The sequence below is a fragment of the Ctenopharyngodon idella genome, chromosome 14 (assembly GCF_019924925.1).
Source record: "Ctenopharyngodon idella isolate HZGC_01 chromosome 14, HZGC01, whole genome shotgun sequence".
Classification (NCBI taxonomy): Eukaryota; Metazoa; Chordata; class Actinopteri; order Cypriniformes; family Xenocyprididae; genus Ctenopharyngodon; species Ctenopharyngodon idella.
The window spans coordinates 30,251,025-30,274,320 of record NC_067233.1 but is presented as its reverse complement, the minus strand read 5'-3'; the positions used below and the strand labels follow the sequence as shown (position 1 = coordinate 30,274,320).

General features: G+C 39.2%; 1 protein-coding gene across 4 annotated transcripts in view; it reads right to left on the bottom strand.

Annotated features, from left to right (window-relative positions):
* Positions 1-351: 351 nt before the first annotated feature.
* Positions 352-23,296, bottom strand: part of frmpd3 (FERM and PDZ domain containing 3) — a 166,671-nt gene continuing 143,726 nt past the window's right edge. The window contains exons 3-17 of one of the 4 annotated variants that reach the window (XM_051860800.1): positions 18,928-19,037; positions 18,431-18,585; positions 15,713-15,815; positions 15,500-15,545; positions 13,939-14,043; positions 9,885-9,992; positions 8,568-8,699; positions 8,136-8,255; positions 7,902-8,038; positions 7,355-7,481; positions 6,935-7,024; positions 6,611-6,790; positions 6,322-6,457; positions 4,821-5,663; positions 352-4,436 (exon numbers count right to left, since the gene is read on the bottom strand). In XM_051860800.1, coding sequence (XP_051716760.1) covers positions 1,663-4,436; positions 4,821-5,663; positions 6,322-6,457; positions 6,611-6,790; positions 6,935-7,024; positions 7,355-7,481; positions 7,902-8,038; positions 8,136-8,255; positions 8,568-8,699; positions 9,885-9,992; positions 13,939-14,043; positions 15,500-15,545; positions 15,713-15,815; positions 18,431-18,585; positions 18,928-18,968 — 5,097 coding nt within the window. In that variant the 5' untranslated portion in view covers positions 18,969-19,037 and the 3' untranslated portion in view covers positions 352-1,662. The other 3 variants (XM_051860801.1, XM_051860802.1, XM_051860803.1) reach the window with 3 other exon arrangements.

Here is a 23,296-nt window from a genome sequence, read left to right as displayed (position 1 = left end):
TATGATTTTTAGCTTCACAAATATGTTTTTTTACAATATTTTTTAAGTTGAGTATAGAATAATTATACCTTTATATGGAAATATTGTAAAACACTAGATTCTGTCTGTACTATTGTTGAACTTTTAATGATACAAGTTAATCTAAATCCAGCATTAAACAGTCCTTAAGTTGCTGGCTTGACAGAGCCCACTTCATTCAATTATATTTTAAAGAAGAAATAACATGCAAGACACCAGAACAATGGGATGTTAATTGTTTAAACTTCACAGTAGAGCCTTATATGGATTATAAGACCGTAATTTACCATTTATATCTCAGATTGGAAGAGGAGACAGAAAAGTTTTCAGACATAAGACAGCAGTTGGTTTTATTAAAATACATATAAAACTATTCTGTGTGTGTGTATGTGGGTGGGGGTGAGGGGGAGGGGGTGTTTATGTTCTCAGGAGTGCACAATGGGTGACATCACATGAAAATGAAAAAATAAAGTTTTCTACATATAAGACATTTCAAATTACGGGACAGAAGAAAAACATTAAAGCAATATTAAAAAAAAAAATATTGTGAAACATTGGTTATCTGTGTACTTGTATAGGCTATATGTGAAAACAAAATGTTTTTTTTATTTTATATACAAGCTTTTTTTTAGTGATTGCACAAAATTATGAGGCTATCAAGAACCCAGCCCACTCCAATACAAAAAAAAAAAAAAAAAGCCACTTTTTGCCTCTACATGTATGAGGTATAGAGCTGGATGAGTATGTGGGTGTGAGAGTGAAAAGGATTTATTTATTTTTTTGTGCATTAGAAAACAGGAACGCCCTTTTTCATCTTGGTCTCAGATCAACCATTGTATCCTATTAATTAATATTCCGGTGAATTTGAATCTGCTACATTGTCTACCCTGGGCAGGTGTTTCCTTCCACTATCTTGTTAGTGGGCTCTTGTGTTCATAAATATTCATTAAAAAAGTGTCGATTCAGACCTTTGCAGAGATACAAATCCAGACATTGTGAATGTGATATTGTGAAAAGGGAGTATTTCATGTCACAACAAACAAAATTGAATAGCAAGCACATTACCAAATTACCATTTCTCTCTCTACCTAATTTACAAAATCTGTTACCATTAAATTTTCTTTTTCTTTTTTTTTTTTTTTTAAGATTATGTAGCTTTAATGTCTACAGTAATTGTAATTGCAATAATGATAATATAATTTTCCCCATAATATATTATAGAAACCATTTTTATGACACAAAATAACTAAGGCCCTATTCCCACCAGCCCTTCCCAAGGTCATTTTGTGATTTAGATATAGGAACAACTAAACATACAAAAACTAAGTCCTTTTCACAGTACCCTTCCTGTAAGGACATGAGAGTGAACAGCCCTGTTGATCACCCATAATGCACAGGATCAGTTGTATTTTTTTTTCCCCTCAATTCTGTGCACATATAATGTCAAAGATCCTTTGTGAGTGCAAGTTGGCACAACCTTCATAAACATATAACAGTAGATAGTTATGTAATTATGGAATTTAGCAGGCAGTGAACAGAAAGGCGAGTAAAAATGTAAACCAATGAATGATCCGAAGAGAGTCCTGCCAGAGAGTTGAGCAGTTGTCTTTCTGGCCTGCCCCACAGTCTCGTGTGAATGAGTCATTACTTGCTGGGCAAGGTTTTGATAGAGCGATTAAGAGAGCCCATGTTAGTGGATGTATGGAGCTGCGGACTTGCACTCTTATTGGGGAGGCTACTAGAATGTCCCATTGCCTCTTCAGCAGCCCGAAGAAGAAGGGTGTAATTGACAGCTACCTCCTCTACCTTACGTAAAAGCTGTAGTTTTTGAGTTTCAGATCGTACACCCCTGACCAGCCGAATGAATGTATGAGTAAGATTACACAGCACCTGGAAGCTAGCTGTGACAGCACTTAGCATTCGTGAGGGACTTTTCTCAACACTTGCCACTCGTCTACATGATGCCCTGAACTCTTTAAAACGGACTGCAAGTTCTTGCTTGTACTCTGCCAGTCTTGCGGGGGGTATACGAGGTTCCCCCTCTATTTGGGGACTATTGGCACACTGCCTTAAAATTGAGAGCAGCTCATTGGCATCAAGTTGTGCATTTAGGAATCCATCAGGTAGCGAGAATGTTTTGCCCTGCAAGGATTGTACTCTTGCCAAGCTAGTTTCCAGGTTCCCGCATGCCCGCAGATCAATCCTCTGTGTTTGTGGCTCCTCTTCCTCCTCCTCCTCCTCCTCCCCACTGCAATCCTCTGCATCAAGTACCTGAAGAGTTTTGCTGACTACTGGCATTGCCCTTGAATCTAGATGCATTCCGGGCAAGACCTGCAAGGGGATGGAATAAGACAGTTCATCTTTTTCACTGCTCTCATCAGCAGCTTCACATTTGCGATAACAGAAGCAGAAGGAGCAACATTTTTCTCTGTCCTCGATATCCTCACTTGGCAACCCTAAAACCTCAGCAGTACCCTCACGACTTTCCTGAAGTAGCTCTTCTCCCTGAATAAAAAATATCCCTTTCTTCTTTGCATCCCCATCTTTAGTATGTACAGGTTCCACTGGAGTCGGAAGTCTAAGTCCAGTGGCCCTGACTCTTTCCATTTCTTTCTCAAGGCTCTTTGCTTTTGTAGTTTTAACCTCAGCATACAGGGGGGTGCTGCCATTATTATCGATCTCCCCAATACTATATCTCCTTTGTAGCTTTTTATATTGTGGCGCACCCATGCATTCTGAATGGGTGGTGCACGTAGGCAAGCATGATGGTGTATCTCTGGGTTCCCTAGACTCAAGGCTTGTGGAGCGGATTCGAGTGGTTTTGATTTCCAAAGTCTGAGGTTTCCGTAATTCTCCTTGAGCATGTGGGGACTTTGGAATAGCTGGGGGTGTTTTAGAGATTGCCCTCTCTCTTCCTCTCTGATCTGTTGCAGAACCAACCGCTGTATCTGGGAGACGCATTCCGCGGCACATTCTTTTACAATCGCAGCTGCGTCGCTGTTCTCGTGAGATCCCAGGAACTTTCTGTACAGGACTTGTGCGCAGTTGGCAGGCACATGGGGTAAATGAGGGAACAGGAGAGGATCCCTGTGAAATGAACTCTCCTTGTGATGTTTTAGGTTTTAGAAGCTCCTCCAGGAACTCTAGCTCGTACTGCCTGACTTTTTGAAGCTGTGCACGACGCTCATCTGTCTCTCTGCGCAAACGTGCTGGGAAAGTGGCTGAAATTAAGTTCCTAAAACTCAGGAATGGAGTACTACGCTGGGATTTGGCTTTATTTGTCTGTTTCTTGTACTCGGCTCCTGGGATAGTCGCACCCTTTTCCACACAACCTAAGATGTGTGTTGGGTCTACCAGAACAGGCAGACTTTTAGCAGCTTTCTGTGGTTCCACAGGGGCTTTACTCTGGGAGTTCTCTGCTTTTGCCTCTGAAATCTCTTTCCGTTCTACTTTAACAGGCATAACTGGTGAGTACTTAGTAGGAGGCAGGGTGCTGGGCTTCACCAAGCTTGCATCAGGTGTCTTCACTGTGTTCTCTATGTTGCTAGCTAACTGAAGTCCTTTAGCACGGAGATGTTCATCATCTGTGGGAGACGATGAGTGAAAGACTACCACTTTTGGGGCCTGTTGATCTTTCAGACGCACCTGTGGACCAGGCTCTGGTCTTACTGGACATGTGCAGAACAAGTCAGCAGCTGGCAGAAGGACCTTTGAACTTGAAGGCTTAGTGGTCTCACTTGAGGCATTCTCGGCATCTTGGCACACATTTGTTGAACAAATTTTTGCAGATGCAGTTCTATCCACAGGCAAGAGAACAGGTAAGGCTATACTGGTAGTTTCTAGGGTGACTGTACCAGAATCTTTTTCCTGGACACCTTCTGAGGTAATGGAGCTTGGTTTTTCTTCATTAGCAAGAGGCAATTGATCTGTGTTGACTTGGGGAGGACAAACTTGTTCTGATGCTTTAAGTTTTTCAGATGTCTGGTGCTCAGACTCTTCCACGCACTCTTTGACAGGGCATTTTTCTGATTGTTCTATATCCTTTTCACTTTTTCCTTCTTGGCTCTTCCCCTGCTCCACAGAGTTGTCAGAGGGACCAATTTCTTGACTGGGACATACTTTCAAGGGCAGAGTCTTACTTAAGATCACAGGCTTTGGTGGACACCCACCACGAATCTGACTCATTGAAAAAGCCCCTCCCCCAATTGCTTGTGTTGTACAGCCAGGGATTGACAAAGGGAAGTCTCGTCGACTGAAAAGTCGCTCTTTGTTGATGTGGTGGGCAAATAGATATGCCTGGTTCTGATGCTGCTTCATGGCAGACACCATCTCAGACACATCAGTAAGCTCTGATGAATTTGTCTCATGTCCAGAGTCTAGGGATGATTCAGGGGTTATGGCAGCAAGCACAATCAACCCTGTAAGGGAACAGAAACAAAACACAACCATGCTTGTAAGAAATCACGTAAGCTCTTTTCACTCCATGAGCAAAATTACAGAGACAAAATACATGTTCTAACTAAAAATTAAATATCAGACTAATCTAAAATGTTGTTAATGTACAACTCCTCTTTGTTGTTTTGTTGTTAAGGACTAAGTAAAACTGCATTAATACTTGTTTTGGGACAGTCTAAGTTCATATGTCAGGCTACTGTAATTTGAATATAATTTGTCAAAATAAGTGCACAAACCACTAATTTTAAATTAATATTTATGATTTTACAAATTGCTTTACTTTCAAAAGACTAATTTACTCATAGACACGTTAAAGAACCAGCACTTTTAAAAGTACATATGTCCACCTGCTGTCTGTGGTGTCTGCTGGTGATGGTGTGGGTAATCCTCCGATGCAGCTAGTGCTTCCAGTGCCTGGAGGGTGGACACTAATGCATCATCTAACTCCTGAGCATGGTCTTGAACTGTCCTAGTGGTCACATTATCAATCAGTGTTACGGGAACTTCCTCTTGACCCTCTGCCACAGCAGCAGAGGCTTTGATTCCTTTCCGACCCTTTTTTGGGTCGTCTTCATCAGAGCTGTTATCACGAAACCCTGGGGGTGGTGCTGCTATGGCAGGAGGGGGAGGCTGCAACTTTCCTACTCCATCATCCATCTCTTCATCTTCCTCATTCCCAGGTAGTGGTAAGGCAATGAGATCAACAGCACCTCCTTCACGTGAAGCACATGCATTTGTACACTGCTGCAAAATGAGTCTTCCAGCCTCCCCAGTGTCTGAGATTAAACCTTCAGCTTGGAGTTTTGCCTTGCAGGAGTCACAGAAAAACCTCTGTGTAGGCTCCATTGTTTTCGATCTGTTCCTGAAGCTTGAACTGTCATCAGTGGGACCGTCTTGTTCAGCCACGGATTCAGTGCTCTTTAGAGTGGGGTCAGACTTTGTGCGTGAGCGACTCTGTACCTGCGAGATAAGGTTCTCATTAATGTCAAGCTCCTGTTCTGCTTGTATCTGAAGCTCTTGCATCTGTTGTTGTTCTTTCAAATGGATGTGACACAAGCCAAGGTGCTGAGATATGGGTGATGCTGATGTCTTCTGTGTTGCCTCTCTGGATGACCCCTCTCTCTCTTCGCGACGACTTCCACTTAACACAGTGGCTCCAGAGCGGAATTGGGCATGGGTGCTTCTGGAATCTAAATGACAGAACTGTCTGAGTGGTTGAACGAGTAGAAAACATGATGGATGGGAATGAGTCCAGATGACAAAGGTGAATCTGTTGAATAGAGTTCTCAGAGATGGAAAAAAGCCTTGTGGGATGTGATGATTTGCTGTGATCTTTCTTTTTGGCAGACCACAGGAGATGCGAACATCCAATACATGGTTTAGTAATACGATGCAATATAAATTCAACGTCCAGATATATGAATATATCTAGATCAGCATTTCCATTACACTCACATAAACTGACTCAAGATGAAGATGGAGAGCTCAAGAAGATGAAGGGGTCAAGCTGGAATTATGAATGATTGCCATGATAAATCCTTATAATAATCACAAATTCTTTTTGGGAGCAACCTGATGAATTCATGTCATGATTAATTGATTGACTGATTTTTCTCACTATTTTAAAAAGTAAATGACAAGCGTATATTTTAGATGCCATTAGGACATGTTCTCACCATTATTACATCTTTTTGCTTTGACATGTCCCAAACTGCATATGTAACACAACATATTTTAGTTCCACTTGTCATTGAAAGATGAAAAGCAAAGCAAATGCACGGTCAGAAAATGATATGCAATGACTTTTTGTATTTTAATGAAATTGCAGCAATAACATTTCTAACATACCTGCCTTGATCATATAAGGCTGACCAGGTATCCTGCAGTAGATTGTCCTTTTAGGGTCCACAAATAGCTTGTAATAGCCAGAGATCAAACAGGCAAAGTTTGATGCATCTGGCCACTCCATTAACAAGACCAAGGGCTACAATAATTAGTATGGAAACAGATATTAGTATAGCATTACATTTTAGAATGTTATATATTGCAATGCTGTTTCTCACACACAAAACTGTCATAGGGTTAAAACTATAATATAAATTCATTCTTTTTTTTTTTATTTCTGCATTTTTCACACCTTTGCTTCCAGAATAACTACTTCAACACGGGCTACCCCATGATGCTCTCTAAAGAGCTGGACCTTGGCCACGCGGCTGAACTCTGCTAAGACAGTTGTTAGGTTGTTCTTCAGGTCAATAACATGACTGATACCATGTCTCGGCCCAACCAACAATGTAGTGGCTGACTGCTTCTCATCCTTTCAATAGAAAAAGAAAATAATGAGAAATTTAATGAGAAGGACAGCTAATGAGATATTAAAACATTTTTCTAAAGCAAAAATGTAATGATTATTTGTATAGTCTTGATTATTGGTTGAGAAGCTATGTCAGATTCATGTTACCAAGCCAACTGTGTGAAACAAGAAGCCTCCAAATGGTGGGAGGTCATTCAAGACACGCATATATTGTAGTTTTCCTTGAAGAGGAGAAACCTGCATGGATAAAGAGAAAATAAAACTGTTGAGTTGTGCAAGTGCATAGAAGGTGATATTCTAGCCAGCAGAGGGCAATGTTTTGCTGCTATAAGGTGTGCTTTGGCCATAAATGATCAGTATGGAGAAATGAATTGCACACAGCATATTTCTATTCCAATATTACATATCAGATATGCGTTTAGGGCATAAAATTCATACACAAATGCAAAAAACAACATTCTGCATTAGATGAGATAAATGGTTTCTTTGTCACATGTTTCTTAAGTCATTTGAAAGACCTCTATTTCAGATTTATTTAACCCAAATATTCTTAGTTGCCAGATATACCTTGTTACCAGCTGGTGGAGGATGCTGATATGTCTTCAACAGCTGTGAGAGACTCTTGCAGACGTTTTTCTCCTTGACGGTTGGCAACAGAGTCAAAGGAAGGAAAGGTTCCAATCCCCATTCTTTCCTAAAGAAAATGATGCAGGATTAAAGCATGCAACCAGCAAGAGCTTATAGTGCATTTTGATGGTTTTATCAGTGTCATCTGCCACTGGTGGAAAACAGCTTATTTTGGGTAAAACTATATGCGGCCTATGGTTACCATATAGACATGTTTGTACAAAATTGAATGTGAAGGCTAAGGCCTGTTCACACCAACATGAATGTTCGGCACAAAAATTCTGTCATTGTTCAAAATGTTGCAATAAAAAACACACATAAAGGCAAATACAGAGAACTTTCCATTTTTGACACACACATTAACTTCCGTTGGTTCAAATTAAAATGTGTATCCTTAAGTCATAACATATTTATATCAAAGTAAGGATCAAGATTTAATATAAAAAAATAACAATTCCCCTTTTTTAGGCATTCATGCATGACTTACTCAACGTGCTTTAGAGAAATCTTCTGATTGGGTCTCGCAATTGACACAGTGATGTAGATGTGAAGGGCTGCCAACCTAAGTGTGACATCGGACTTCCAGTCCATTCCATATCGCTCTTTAATGACGTCATTGCGGCTCTGTGGGAATTCAGAACAAACAATAGATCAAGAAGCTTTATACTAGTATTAGACTACCCATGTGAACATTCGTTTCTTGACTCATGACTAAATCTACCTGTATATAGAGGTACTCAAATGCAGCAGGGTCTCTCCTCAGTAAATCAGCAGGGTCCTTTGGGAAGAAGCAAATACGGAAAAGACACTTCATTCCTTGGAAGTAGGTCCTGTGAACTACCTGAAAATATAGAACAAAATACACCTTTGAAATACAGCACTAACAAACATTCCAGTAGTAAATTGTCACATTCCATTCCTTATGGAAGTAAGGTTATGTTATTAAGGTTATATTAAGGTTGGCAGTCATACAAAGTTTACTTCATCGTCATGTAATTTAGGTTTTCCCAGTTCTTAATAACATGTTTGTTGCAACTTGCCATATGAAGATGGTGTACTTTGTACCCCACATTTAAGGATTGATTTTAAACCCTTTGAACTTCAGAATGAAGGTAATGCATCAGTCATTGGTTTTTGGGTGGCATTTACTCACATGAGACAGTGGCTGGTTTTCCTGGAGCAGATGCAGCCTCTGATTCTGGGCCAGTCCACCGGACTCCAGCACCAAAGCAAAATGCTCAATGTAGCGTAGAGAGAGGCGATCCTGCAGGGATGATATCACATCCTGTGGCAAAAGGAAAAAAGAGAACAATTTCTAGTATTCTATAATTGCCCGAGTCGTCATCTGAGTATTCTGCTCATGGTTTTAGCCCCTAAAGCATCATGAATTCTGCTATATTACAATATCTCAGATATGCAGTGCAAAGTAAATGTAGTGGAAAGCAACGGCATCAGCAGTCTGTAAACTACAGGAGGATATGCTTGACATTTCCATCAGTGATAAAGCATTGAAACCAGAACTCTTAATCACTGTACTCTGCTCTGAGTATCTGCCGCTGGAGACAAATGTATGAGGCTTTTTACTGACTAGTGGCTTTACTTCTGAAAAGACTCCAAATATTTAATGAGGTTTCAATGTGTCTAAAGCAAATGTTGTGCTCCAACACTCTGCTGAAGCACCAATGCGTACTTGTCTGGAGAGTACTGGCCAGTGTGAAGTAATACATTATATACATTGTGTTTGATGATAGTAACCCCCGCAATGGGAGATAAACAGATTACTGTGTTGTGTACCGCCACCAGGATTGAGATAATCTGTTTGGTGATATTGGCCAAAGGCTGAAGATATCACCTCAGGAAGGACTGTGGGAAATGTTAGCCTTGCTGTGAAACCACAAATGTAGGAAAGGAAAAAGCTCACTTTTTCTGCCATTTAATCTTGTTTATTGATATATGATATCAGTACTTTTCCTGTTTGGCTGGAACTTTCAAAAATGTATAGATCCTTTGAAGCTGATGTAATTGACAAATCTACATAATGTAAGATCAGCTGTACAAAAGAAAAGTGCTGACATGTTTTTCCTTTTTTGCGTTCAGAAAGAAAAATGTAATAATGTTGGCTAATGAATTTTCTAAACCATGTTAGGACCTAAATGAAATGTAAATTGATGTGCAGGTGTCAGTTTGGTTATAGTTTGGTTATGCTCTAGGGAGTCTTGTTTTTTGTGAAACATGACAGGGGATTGGGGATGAACATAAACACTGCAATGCATTCCATGCAAAATGACGTATCTTTGTGTTACTTGCCTAGGGACTATGGTTGTAAATTAGCAATGTTGCTAAAATCTGGCATGTTCATTAACATGCATTAAATAAACAAACAAGAGAACAAATAAAATAAATGAATTTGTAGTGAATTCCACCCATTATGTATTCTAGTAACAAGAAAGTGTTTTTCCATAACACTCACCCTAACAGTGGTGCGGCTGTCAAATGTAAAGGATTTGATCTGTCCATTTTCCAGAAACACCTTCAACACATTTGGTATCAGAAGCAGAGAGTCGTCTTTAAGCATGGTCTAAAAAAAAAAAAAAAAAACAGGGGAGAAAGAAGGAAGAAACAGTCAGTGAACCTTGGATGAGATATTAAGGAAAGAAAAGACTGAATTGATAAATACAGAGAATCAAATAAAAAAAATCTAATATCTTCTAAGAGACAAAGAAAGAATGTAGAAACACATGAGAGGACTTTAACTGTATGGAAAACCTTAAATAAAAGCAGTCTAAATCTAAAACAATGGTTAAAGGGAAGATCTTTGTCTAACTCATGAGCAATAGTTTAAATTAATTGAATAAATGACCAAAACTACTTTAAACATACACAGTAGAATTAAGCAGAGGTCATATCACATCCATTCCCTATCCAATGCGAAACCATGTTCTACAAATACAGATCACTTGGACACAAACACTGAATTCAGTTGCAGCATATATTTGTAGAAAAAGAGGAAATCTTCAAGGCATCTATTTTATCTCCAATAAAAAAAAAGTTAAAGGTGCACTAAGTAATTTTTTGTTTGTGTTGAATTGGCTCATTCATTTTCCTGGTTCAAAAGCCTACTGCCATGCTGTCATCGCCAAAACCTTGTGGTGGCAAGAACCAACTCCAAATAATCGATCCTCATTAAACTGAAATGGTCTGCTGTCTTTGAGTCACAAGATCCTTGTGTCACTGAGTTGAAATGTCTCTGGGCATTAATAGAAGTACACTGTACTGAGTCTGACCTCATGGCAGAGCCTTTAAAGTTTCCTGGAGAGGGTTTCTAAATCACATTAACTAGCGGAGAACCTCAAGGTTCAGTGCTTGGCCCCTTCCTCTGTAGAGTATTAGAAAAATTAGACCGTACTTGGCTCTTGTAGTCTCAAGACTGGACTATTGCAATGCTCCAGTGATACAGAACACAGCAATGGGTCCGGTTTTTAAATCAACCAAAAAGGTCCATATCACACCCATCCTGGTCTCACTCCACTGGCTAAATCTAGCGGATTCCTTTTTTCAGAACTCTCCTGGACCTAGAACCTTCACACTCACTGTTCCTTCTGTAGTGGAACAACCTTCCAGACTTCACATGAATGTTTGCTAAATGAATAAATGTAAATATAAATCTTTCTGAACAACAGAAGACTACAACTTTAAGGGGCCAGATTTACTAAACAGGTCAAATTAGCGTGAGAGCGTAATTCCACAAATGCACCGATGGGAGTGGCAAGTTTACTAAAGAGCGCGCAAATTAAAGAACACAGATGCAGTTAAATCATTTACATAATGACAAACGCAATCTACCAAGAGCTGTTCAAATTAGCATTGGGTCGCAAATAAGCAAAGCTAATGCTCATCAGGTGCAACTTGTTACATGTAATATATGGATAACGTCTTCCTCTGGCATTCCAAAGAAATTAATACCAGTGGAAAATATTTTCTCCCTTCTACCACGCACTCTCTGTTCTCTACGGTGTATCCTCCTAGCAGCAACAATTGCATACATGTCGCAAAATGGGTTAAGACATGCTTTTTGAGGGCATTAAATAATGGCGCAAATACCAGTAATTTGACTAGCGTAAACATTAGTAAATCGCCTTGCGTGAATCATTTAAATACTCTCCTCCCATAAATGTTGTGTCTGAAAGGGAAACTCCTACAAATGCATGTACAATAAGGTCAGCCGCAAAAACAACTGAGTCCACACCTTTTCAGTGTTAATTTTGCACTGCGTGTCTTTAGTAAATCCCGACAGTAGTTTTTTTAACACCAAAAGAGGGTTTGTGTTGACGCAGCTTAGATTAGCAAATCTGGCTCTATATGTTATCTTGACACCTGTTGCCAAAGATGCAGCAAAATGCAAAAGCAAAGTTTTGGTATGGCATTTAAGAAATATCCTATGCATAACTGTCACCCATATTAATTTATTTTGTAATGTAAAGTGCCAGATAACAATGAAGTTACTAAAATAAAGTGAATGGTATTTGCTGATTTCTATTCTATGCAATGGATGTGACTATCATTTTAATCATATTTGCCAAATATTTGCATACAACTTGGAAAAAGTGGTGAAAAATGACTTAGTGCACCTTGAAGTGAGTGAGAAACCTTGAAGGCAATTTTGTATGAAGAATGAGAGGTCGTTAATTTTAGTAACATCACGACACCAGCATCATATTGATTTGTACCACATTCCATGTTGTTGTGGGAGTACATGACATAAGGTTAACTTTCTATCAGCTGTCCACTGATCTTCCACTGAGTATCATCAATAATGATTGTAATCAAGTGCTGACATTCATGGGTATATCAGACCTCACTCAAAGTTTCTATATAAACGATTCAGTTTGTTTGGCAAGTGTTTTGCCCAAAGTCTCTTTAGGCTTGCTTCTGGAAACGTATGCAAATTGCTATTACACTTTATACACAAATACAGAATGGGAAAAAAATAAGCAATATCAATTTGGCATGTCAGTTGGGACCATGTTATGACAGGCGGTGAAGTGAGCAGGTTGGCTAACTCTGTTTCATACATTCAGCACAATCCCAATCAATTGCTCGTTAGCTACGGCGTGAGATGATGTGATATGAATAATAAGTCCCACGTTGGCATTTGTCTTTAAGCCTAACCCCCTTAATAAAACGTAGCAGCTTATGTACTCTGTGCTGACAGGCGAGTTTTAATGAAGAAAGCCCTGCTGGCCCCTGCTGATCACACAAGATGGATTGACATGATTAGAGGAGGCTCAGGTGAGGGTGGTTTGATCTTTACCGATTTTGGCCCTCTAGGCCTGATCAGCAAGTTTCTTCTTCCAGGAGAGCTGCACACCCCTCCCATCGGTCCGCTTTATTAAATTGGTGCGACCAGCACCCAAGGGTGTAGTGTTGACTCTTCCTTGCTCACAAGGCAGATATCAAACTGTATGGGACATAATCCATGGACATTGACATTAACATGGGTGCTATCGACCCATGTTCACCAAGAGGAGATGGCAGCTGTAGTGCTAATGGAAAGCTACGAATGAATGAATGTCTAGTAACAACATTAAAGGTTATGGAGAGGCTGAGTCTTTCTCTAGATGCAATGCAACCTTATTCAATTAGTTTATTAGGCTGGAAGTGTTAAAAGGAAGCTGATGCTAAGTTCCTCCACGTAACTCTGTTACCCTAAACATCTCAATCAAAACCGGAGGGATTTATTCAAAGCACCTGCTGTTAGAATTTCCTTTTAATAGCCATGAATTGCTTCAATTCAGGAACATAGTTACATAGTTGCAATACTGTTGCATTTGTGTTCAAATATGTCTACTGTAAATCCAAAGAAATCTCAGCAAACAAACAAGGACTCATATGCAATTCAAAAAAAGAACATCTGTCAAAATCTGCCAGACTGACTTCTTTGCAAATCTAACCTATGTATATGAAACAGAAAAACACTATGGCCCTTTCATTCCAACCAAACCAATCGTAGTCAATTCCAAGCCCTGCTGTTTTTATGTATGCACTTTAATATAGTCTGGAATTCATAGATGGTGGAGGAAGATCACAGAAGAAGTGCATGTTTTAGATTTATCCTTTTAACTTCTCGAAATGGAGGACCACATCTAGATTAAGGAAGCACAATAGGAGAGGGATTTCCGCATTGCCCCTCCGGGTAATAAACCTGCAGTCTGATGAAATGAGATGAGTAGGAGATGTAGAGTGAATCGCACTCCAGTATTTCAACTCTGAAATGACAGCCATGTAACACTCTCAAAAGGAGACACTAGTGTTTGACACATTCACTTTGCCTTTGTAAATAATAACAAATATAATCATGAACAGACCGTGAACAATCATCTCAAAAAATACCTCGAGACCGTTCAACAAACTCAAATCCTACAAGTCATATGGTGTTGTGCAGGTCTCATTTCAGCACATAAGGAAAGATGTGTTAGCACAGATATGACTGGGGTGTGATGTGAGCAAGAGGCAGCAGCACATACTGAGTCTGGGTCGCTGATGGACACTTGCTCAGAAAAGCGCACTTTGGGGGGATTGGTTCGCAGGCGAGCTTTCTTGGCTGCACTTATGAAGGCAGATTTAGGTGACTAGGGAAAGATAAAGGGAGGGTGGGAAGAAAGAAAGAAAGAAATAGGAAAACTGAAGTTAAAACTAGTTTCATTTAGAGTAAAAAACATTAAACATAAAACAATTGTCTTGTATATTTACTTTAAAAATTGTATAAGATATAAGATTTGTTTTCTGGTAATATATCTTGATTTATTTGCCCCATTGGAAAATAGCTCTCTTTTTTTTTTTTGTTATGCTTAAAATAAGACAAAATATTGCCACTGGGGTAAGAACAACCTAATTCAAGATATATTCTCTGCAAACAAGTCTTAATATCTTATGCAGATTTGCTTCTCAAGTAAAATAATCTTTTTTATGCATACTTGGACATTTTTACTGGAAAACATGAAAAATTAATAGATACATTCTGATAATTCACTTAGATGGCTAAAGCCCATACTTCAGACCTTCGATGCAAAAAACACAGCATGGGCCTCATTTATAAAGCGTTCGTACGCACAGATTTGATCTTAGAGTGTGCGTACACTTAAATCCACGCCAACGCTCACATTTATAAAAACGGTCTTTGACGTGGAAAAGTGCTTAGTGTCACGTCAGGGTCTGAGCAGACATACGCACTTTTCATTGTCAGATTACTGCAGGTTTTTGGAAATCTACGCTATTCTTGCAGCTCGCTAAGGATTTAGATAATGACTTGATCTTTTATATGTAAATGACAATTAGGTGTTTACAACGTGGAGAACTGAAACCATTCAGCTGCGCGCAAGTTCAAGATCATTTGCGATTGATAGATTTCACATCTGAAAGAGAGGTGTATGCTCGTTTTCTGAGTGTACGTTCATTCTATGAATCACACGTACGCACATCTGAGAAATGATCGTAAGATCAAATTTAGGAAGGTTTCTGCGCAACATTTTATAAATGAGGCCCCATGTGTTGCTTCTGTTTTAATATTATGATCTGTTTAGAATGGTTGTACCATTGAAGCTGTATACACAGAGGATCAGTTTTTCTTGTCAACAGCTGAGGAATTGATTGGGCTCTGCAAGCTCAGTAGCACACAAGGTCAAAGTTGAAATTGTTTAAACTTTTGAGCGCTGTTACAGCACTCGACCTGCATGCAATGTGGCGGCAGGGTTAATGCTGTAGCTTGGTGCTTTGCTCCACTGAGATCAATGCATTGGGGAATGTTGACACAAAACGTGGGCCTTAAAAGAGACATTTCACATGACATTTTCACTACTGAGCTTTAGTCTCAATGCACTAATTATGTAATTATGTATATAGTAATTATGTAACATTGGCACAAAACAAATGGTGTGCTTTTGTACACAAAGCTGCACCTGAATTTTAAATTCCAGTAAAAATGTACAGACTAGCTAGTTTGAAATTGGCATAGTAGTTTGACTTTGGCACTGAAAGGGACTGATTTAATGTCATTTCGATTGGAGAAGACATAATGTCCTTAACTACCTGTTGTGGTTGCAACACAGTGAGAACAATCGAGTCCTTGCACCGCCTGGAGAAGAAAAAGACATTTTGGCCGGTGAGCTGCAGAATGTAAAAAGAGTGTCTTATCTGAAATGAATTCTCTTATCTGATGGAGACACATGGAATAGAAATATATAAAGCACAGTCATGCGTCCAGACAAGGCCCTTCCCTCTGGTGACAGTAAAGGGTGTTACCTTACAAGGTCTATGACTTTCTCCCGGGGCGCGTCGCTCACGAGTTCCTGGTTGATGGCTAGGATCTGATCTCCGGGGTAAAGCTTGCCACTTGATGGTCCATCTGTAAAGGAGACATGTCAGAAACTTGTGTTGTTCTTAGTTCCTGATAGAGATGATTAGGTGCCCCTAATGTTCTTTTTAGAATATTACATTTCATGTAGTGTAATACAACTGTTTGTGAATGTAAAAGGTCTGCAAAGATTTAAATATCAAAGTGCACAACAAAAAGTTATTGTCTCCTAAAAGAAAGAATCAATTCTAAACGGCCAAAATGAGTCATCAGGAATTCCAGTTTTACTTCATGTTACATACCTATGTAACAATGTAACAAATTTGCATAATGTCAGTCTATATGGTCTTCACTGGCTGCCCGCGAACAACGTCTACTTTGACCCTCAAACACTGAAGTTGTAGCTGAGGTCTGGAAGAGTTTGGTTTGTGTTGTCGACATTTTGAAAATATGCTGTTTTCAGCGTTGTGAATCCACTGTACATGCACTTCAAAAGGATGAGGACTCGCATTGGGATTGATCACAACAGACAGGGCCGTCTGAACAATGAGGGGTGCGTTACAACATACAACAGCATAACTCGCTGCTTAACTATCAAATAGCGCTTTTCCACTGTGTGGTAATATTCATCTCGGCTCGGTTCGCTGTAGTTTTGGTTTGCTTTTCCATTGAGGTTAGTACCGCTTCACAGTGAGTTGGACTATAGACTGATCGTTATAGTTGCGCCACCTCTACTGCCATGGATCCGCTCCTATACCAACGCGTCTGCACCTCATATACTGACCACGATACAACCATTTCTTTTTTCAAGTTGCGTGCAAACTCGTCGTTTAAAGCAAGTCGTTTCGTGAACAAATGATACTGCTGTGGCTGTTACTGACTATTTAAATCTAATGGGTTTGGTGTCTCGTGTTTCAAATCCAGTGACGCTGGTAGTGCCGATTCTCTCTGACCAATCAGTGCTCTGCAGTGTTTACACATCACATTTAAGGCCTTTGCACACTGAGTCCGAAAATTTCGTATGCGTTTTTTCGTATTCGTGATCCTAAAAATTCATCACGCACAGAGACCTTGCACACTGAGTCCGATGCGTATTAATGAATCTGTTGCGAAAAAATTCACAAAACAATACAAAATGGAGTCTTCAAGCAGTGAGCATGATTTAGTTGCCCTCTCTCTTCTTAAAAAGAGAGAAAGAAAGAGGAAATATTGGGCCAATCCTTTCCCGAGATTGCGTAGAGAAGAAGGAGAGTTCCACCTCATCAAGGAGCTGCGTGATTATCCCGAGCGTTGCAAAGTTTACTTCAGGATGTCAGTGGCTCAGTTTGATGCTTTGTTAGCGATACTGGCACAATCTGTCTTTATATTCTGTTTCTTTGTATTCCTCACATTGTTTGTCATACAGTGCTACTGCTTTGTGCTGTAGATGACATGGATCAACTTGTCAGATGGCATTCGGGATTTTGGCGTTCGCTTGTACGGTGGCTCTGAATTGTCAAAACGTCTCTCAAAATGCGTGCCATGGATGCGAAAAACGCAGAAAATTGAACCTGATCCGAAATTTTTTTATGACGGACGAAAGTTTCGTAGGCAGTGTGTAAACGTGATCGACACAACGTGAGGTCGTATTTATTTTTTAACTTGCGAAAATTTCGGATGCGAATTTCGGACTCAGTGTGCAAAGACCTTTAGTATTGGTACGGCATGCTTGGAACCTCATGATTTTTTCCCCCAAGCGGTTCAGCGGAAATCCCCACCCTGCAACCAAGGTTACAGTGACGGGTAGGTTTAGGGATCAGTGTTGAGTGTAGGCAATCGTTACTATGATTGACATGGCCAATGAAATGTTTAGAATCGGCTCCAGGGTGGGATTTCCGCTGAACTGATTTGGGGAAAAAAAAAAAAAAAAAAACGGCAATCGAGATGGTACTATTTAAGCGAGCCGTACCGTTCCATACTGAGCCGTCCCATGCAGTGGAAAAGCGCCAAAAAGTGAGCCGTACCGAGCCATACCTAACCATACCATGCAGTGGAAAAGTGCCAGTACGATGCATCGTTTTTGAACCTAACTAGATCCGAAACAATATTGTCGCAAATTAGTCGTCCAGCCACGTTGGTTAATGATGTCACGCAGGTGGTAGTGTAATAACTTCTTTTAATTAATTTGTTAGAGATCGAATTAATGTCAGATTTTTTTCTATAAATTACAGACATGGCATCTGAGGGCTAATTCTCTTTTTTCTGTTATTTTGCTTTATTTGCAGATTCAATAATCGGCTCGTTCTTATGAACTAGAGCACATACGCACATGCACACTTTAAACCTCTCGACAAACTAAAAGACTCAAATGAAGACGCGATGAATATTTGTAAATATTAGAAATGAACGATATAGATTGTAATGAATGTCAGCTTGCCTATTTTGCTCAAGAAAAAGATTTATTAAATTCACTTTTCTTACAGTGGATTTTCACACTTATCTTATCAAGGCATCAAATAGAAACATAATCATACACCTCAAGTATCTGAATTCCCATTTGATTAAAGTCATCTAAAATCTGAACAACTCAAAAGCCTTTAAAAAGAGATGAAGCTGATTGGCTGGTTCAGCAGAGCCAGGGGACAATAGACATCTGGCCCATAATTCCTGACAGAGATATGTCTTACCCGCTGAAACAGAGCGTACAACGACAGGCCGTTCGCTGCCGGCAATGAAACCAAAGCCGTGGCTTGGATGGCGTTGGATGCAGACCTGTCGAGCTGAGCCAGGAGTCAGGCTACCACTGTCCATGCCATCCTGACCGTCCTCTAACATCACAGAGCTGAGAAACAAGACAGCAGAGTGACAATACTCGAATATCCATGAAATGAAACCTAGAATCTCATTTCTATGGTGACACAAATGGTAAACATGCTTTTTATTGTCCAAGATTTGCATAACTACCCCAGCACAAGGACCGGCGATTACATTTATACAGACAGTTTTCTCTGTATCTCACATAACAGCTGGTCAATAATAAAAAAACATCAATGCTTTGTGCCATTTTTTGATTCAGTGTTGTACTGATGAGGTTATTTCCTCTGTACGTGTGGAGATAAGGTAATGCCTTTTTTATGATGCCCATTGTTCTCATTTGACATAAGAGGATTATTAATGACTGCACCTGTCATATTCCTCTGTGTGCCCATCCTGGACCCGGGCCATCCCCTGAAAGGACAGAACCGGACTGGGTGAACCGCTTCAGGGGGCTGGCTCTGTTTTGTACACATTCACCTCGGAGGACAAAGATGAGAGAAGATGAGTTATAATTTTTTAAGAGATCATTTATGTTTAATGTGGTACACTTTTTTTTTTTACTATTCACACATTTTGGTTTCCTTATAGGCACAACAATACACAAAACCATTTCACAAATGTAGGTATTACAGTATATCAAAACTGCTTCCACATGCCACCCATAGCATGCATCAGTCGCAATTATGCCTAGATTGCTAGAACAAATCTAATACAAAATAATGTTATGATTGGTTTGTCTGTGTTTTAGTTTTGGTTTTTCCTAGTTTGTATGCTTGTCTGTTTTCAGGCTTTTTCATTGATTTATTAAGTAACACCTGCTTCTTGTTTCTTTGATTAGTTTGCTTTTGTGTATATAGCCTTGTGTTTGTTCTGTTTGGGCTCTGATCTCGGCGTACTATAAGTGGTTGTTCTGTTTCCCATGTTCTTGTATTCGAGTATTCTGAGAAGTGTTGTGATCCGGAGTTTTTCATTAAAAGTTTACTGTTTGCGACTAGATCCAGCCTTTATTTTTGCTTTATTGCATCCACTGCGTGACAGCAATTTGCTTTTTTTTAGGGAAAAGGATAATCACAAAATTATTATATTAATTATTCCCATTCTTATATTGCATCTCACCACCAGGTTGCTAACCTGTATCCTCAAACATCAACTATTTGCCTCACCTTCTCCTAAATGTTCTCTCCTAAAATTCTTTACACAGAATTTTGAGCAGGCACAGAGCAGCCTTTAGTTTCCTTAGTTACTGATGATTATCACCTGTCTCATTTAGTTCCCTCATTGACTCACGTGTATATATACTGCCTGTTCTGTTCAATTCTTTGTTGGTTCTCGTTAGGCCTGCCCACTAATAGTCGAATAACGGTTAGTCGATGAGAAGAGGCTTAGTCGACCAAAATTGTATTAGGAAGTAGTAGTTGCTACTGCATGGAAGTAGTAGCAACTTTACATGGCCGCTCACTTTAACGTTAACCTACAAAAATGTGGGATATTCAAGTGTTTGTGCAGAGTGTGAAAGCTGAATAGTAGCCCCCTCTTACTGCATGACAGCTAACATGGAGGCGCCGGTGCGATCACTTGCACTTAAAATACTCTGTCATTTTTGGTCATACAGATAAGAGTAATACATCTTTTGAATCTGTGAAGAGTCTACTTTTATGTGTGCACTCATAATAACAACAAAACGTTGTGCTTTTGTAAAATAATGAGAGCAAACTGTCGCTTTCTGCCATCTCTCTCTCTGAACTTGAGCGTGGCAAAAAAAAGAAAAAAAAAAAAGAACGGAAACTCCATGTAAACTTGCCTCACAGACGTGAAACATATACTTTTAAATACAGCAATTCTAATGGAAAACAAATAATCTCAGGTTATATAATCCATATGAAATATGTATATAGGCGCGTTCACTACTGTGGAGATGATGAGTCAGCATTGTCAACTTCATCACTGCAGTTGAAAATACAGAAAACACTAGTTTTTCAATTAATTATTAAAACGTTAAAGCAGTCTCCTTGCTGTTTTCCCCCAATGCATTCATAATCATTCTGCCAGTGCTCTGTGCTATGGCAGTAAGCTTTATGCGTGCGCTTGAACGCTGATTAGGCTATAGGCATTAAAGGCTTTTTATTATGGTTTATTAATAAACATGTGATGAGTCGACTAATCACTTAAAATGAATGACTTGTCGACCAGAAACATCTTTAGTCGAGGGCAGCCCTAGTTCTCGTCTTGTGTTAACATGGTTGTATTCTCCTGTGTATAGTCTCTTTGTTTATTAAAAGTTCCTTTAGTGTTATATCTGCGTCATGCATCTCATTCAGACCACTGTGTGTGTGTGACACTTCCCCAGTTCTGTTACCCATTCTTGAAAAGACTCGACTCTGCTATAAACGCTAGCCTCATAATAATTTATCTCTCTATCATACTTATACATACAATACTTATTTGGATCCATTCGCTGATCTCAACATTAGAGCGTAAAAAAGATGGATCCCTATCATAAATAAAAAGCAGCATACTGATATCTTTGAGTATAATCTAAACAATATAATATAAATATATGATTTCTGTATTTTAGAGCAGGACCACAGAGCATGTATCAGGTCTCTGTCCTCCCTCTTACATCGCCAACATTCAGCAGAGTTCTTCAAACCAAGTCTGAATAACCTGCTAGGAGTCCAATAATAGGGATTATATATATTCAAATCTCTGTGGTGCACTTACAATGTTAGTCAAGTTTTTCATTCGCCTTCTTTTATTTATTTATTTTTGTCAAAAAGTGTTATCATTTAGTTATAATTAGTTGATGACTATTTCCCACCCTCTCTCTGACCATCTATACAATTAAACAGGCTACATTACATTGTGACAAGCTCACACAACAATTGTCTTTAATATGCTTATGGATATAGATCAAAATTAACTTTAAACAATTAACTCTTTCAAAGGATCAAAGATCCCTGTAAGGATAGAAGCTATTCTAGTATTTTAGACTTTCTAAATGGTAAAATTCAAATTGTTCTGGAGCTGCAGCTATAAACAACCAACCAACTATAAACGAGCCATTTCTGATAACATTTAATTCACTGTTTAGCATAGATCCACAGAATGGCACTGAAATGTAGGTTTCTAGAGTTTACACCAATTTGTACTGCAAATTGAATTACTTCTTTGTTTCATCTGACTCGTATGTATGCTATCTTAGTCATCAATTCATATGTAACTGTTATTGTACATTGCTACTAAAGCAATTACTAACAGAGTCTCTCTGTTAAAGTCTTGGCTTATGTAAAATACTTGATTAGTAAACAGAATATTCAAAGCCCTTATGGAATACTCTAAGATCCATTATGCAAAAAGCATTTAAAACTCTTAGAGCCAGTGTGAACCTGCACATCACTCACGGCCACACAGATAGAGTGTGAAATAATAGATTTTTCAGCCAAGACTACTTTTATTCTGTGCAGTGGATTTACTTAGAGTAAGAAACAAAGAGACAAAGTGAGAAAGAAAATAAAAAATAGGTCTTAGTTGGAATGGTAAATTGCAGGCCAGAGATTGCTGAAGTCTGGCTGTGAATATGTCACAACAAAGTGACAATCTTCAGTCATCAAGTGCCTCCCGGCAGTTTCTGAAGGTCACGGGTACATCAGCTTGTTTATTCACCCCAGACTCTTTCTAGCACTTTCTTCCCTCTGTATGTTTAAAACACTTTGGGCTGCTGTGGAAATCTGTATTTGAGGCAGCAGTAACCTTAACATTAACATCACCCAGCACAATGACTCATATGCTGGGGGGAAACTGCATTTAGGATTATAAGGGTGTCATGAGGGTTTACTTTCCATCAGGTGAATGCCATGATACATGCAAATCCTTGTGAAGACCTCTGGCCAGTATGGATGGAGGAGAGATGTAGACCTATTATTAAGACCTGGTATCAAGATGAGTTTTGGTAAATCGGATCACAAGCAGATGAGGGAGACGCATACCCATTTACACCTGGTGTTTTAATGTCTCTTTTGTCGACTTTCAACCACTTCTGTCGCTATTTTTTTCGAGGGGAGTTTCTATGGGCGGGGAAATGTATGGGTTTTTTTCAGATCTTTCGATCAAAATAAGCTTGTTCAATTTATATATGAACGCGCCTTTTCGTTTCTGCTCTGATAGCCGCAAGACTACGCCAAACACTGTTAGTGTGTGTTAGAAATCAGGAATGGTGAGAGAACATTGTGCTTGGTATGTTTTTTCGTCTTCAAACCAAACTTGGGTCTTCAGCTGACAATGTTTAAATCCCGTCTGACTAGCACGCTTTCCATAATGTTTACGCATTAAAGGCACAATATGTAAGATTTTTGGATTAAAATATCCTAAAACCACTAGAAAAGTGTTATATATTTTGTTGACTTGTATACTTACATTATCCCAAATGTTTCCATAAATGTTTAAATCCAGAGAAATAAGCAATTTTAACCAGGACACGGACCGTGTCGGTGCGTTGCCTATCAATGACATCATACCCGCGTTACCCTCGATTTCCTTTTTTTATTTTGTAGAAACCATAGAAACACCAAAGACACTTTAATATATTATCTGTTTTATTAGACAGGTGAGCAACTGTTTGGATACATTCATCGACAGAAAACTAATCATTGTTATACAGCTCAACAGTCTTATTGTTTAAATCTCGTTTTCTTGTTTTACCGTGAGTACCATGTTTTACCATGCCTAATATCGACTGC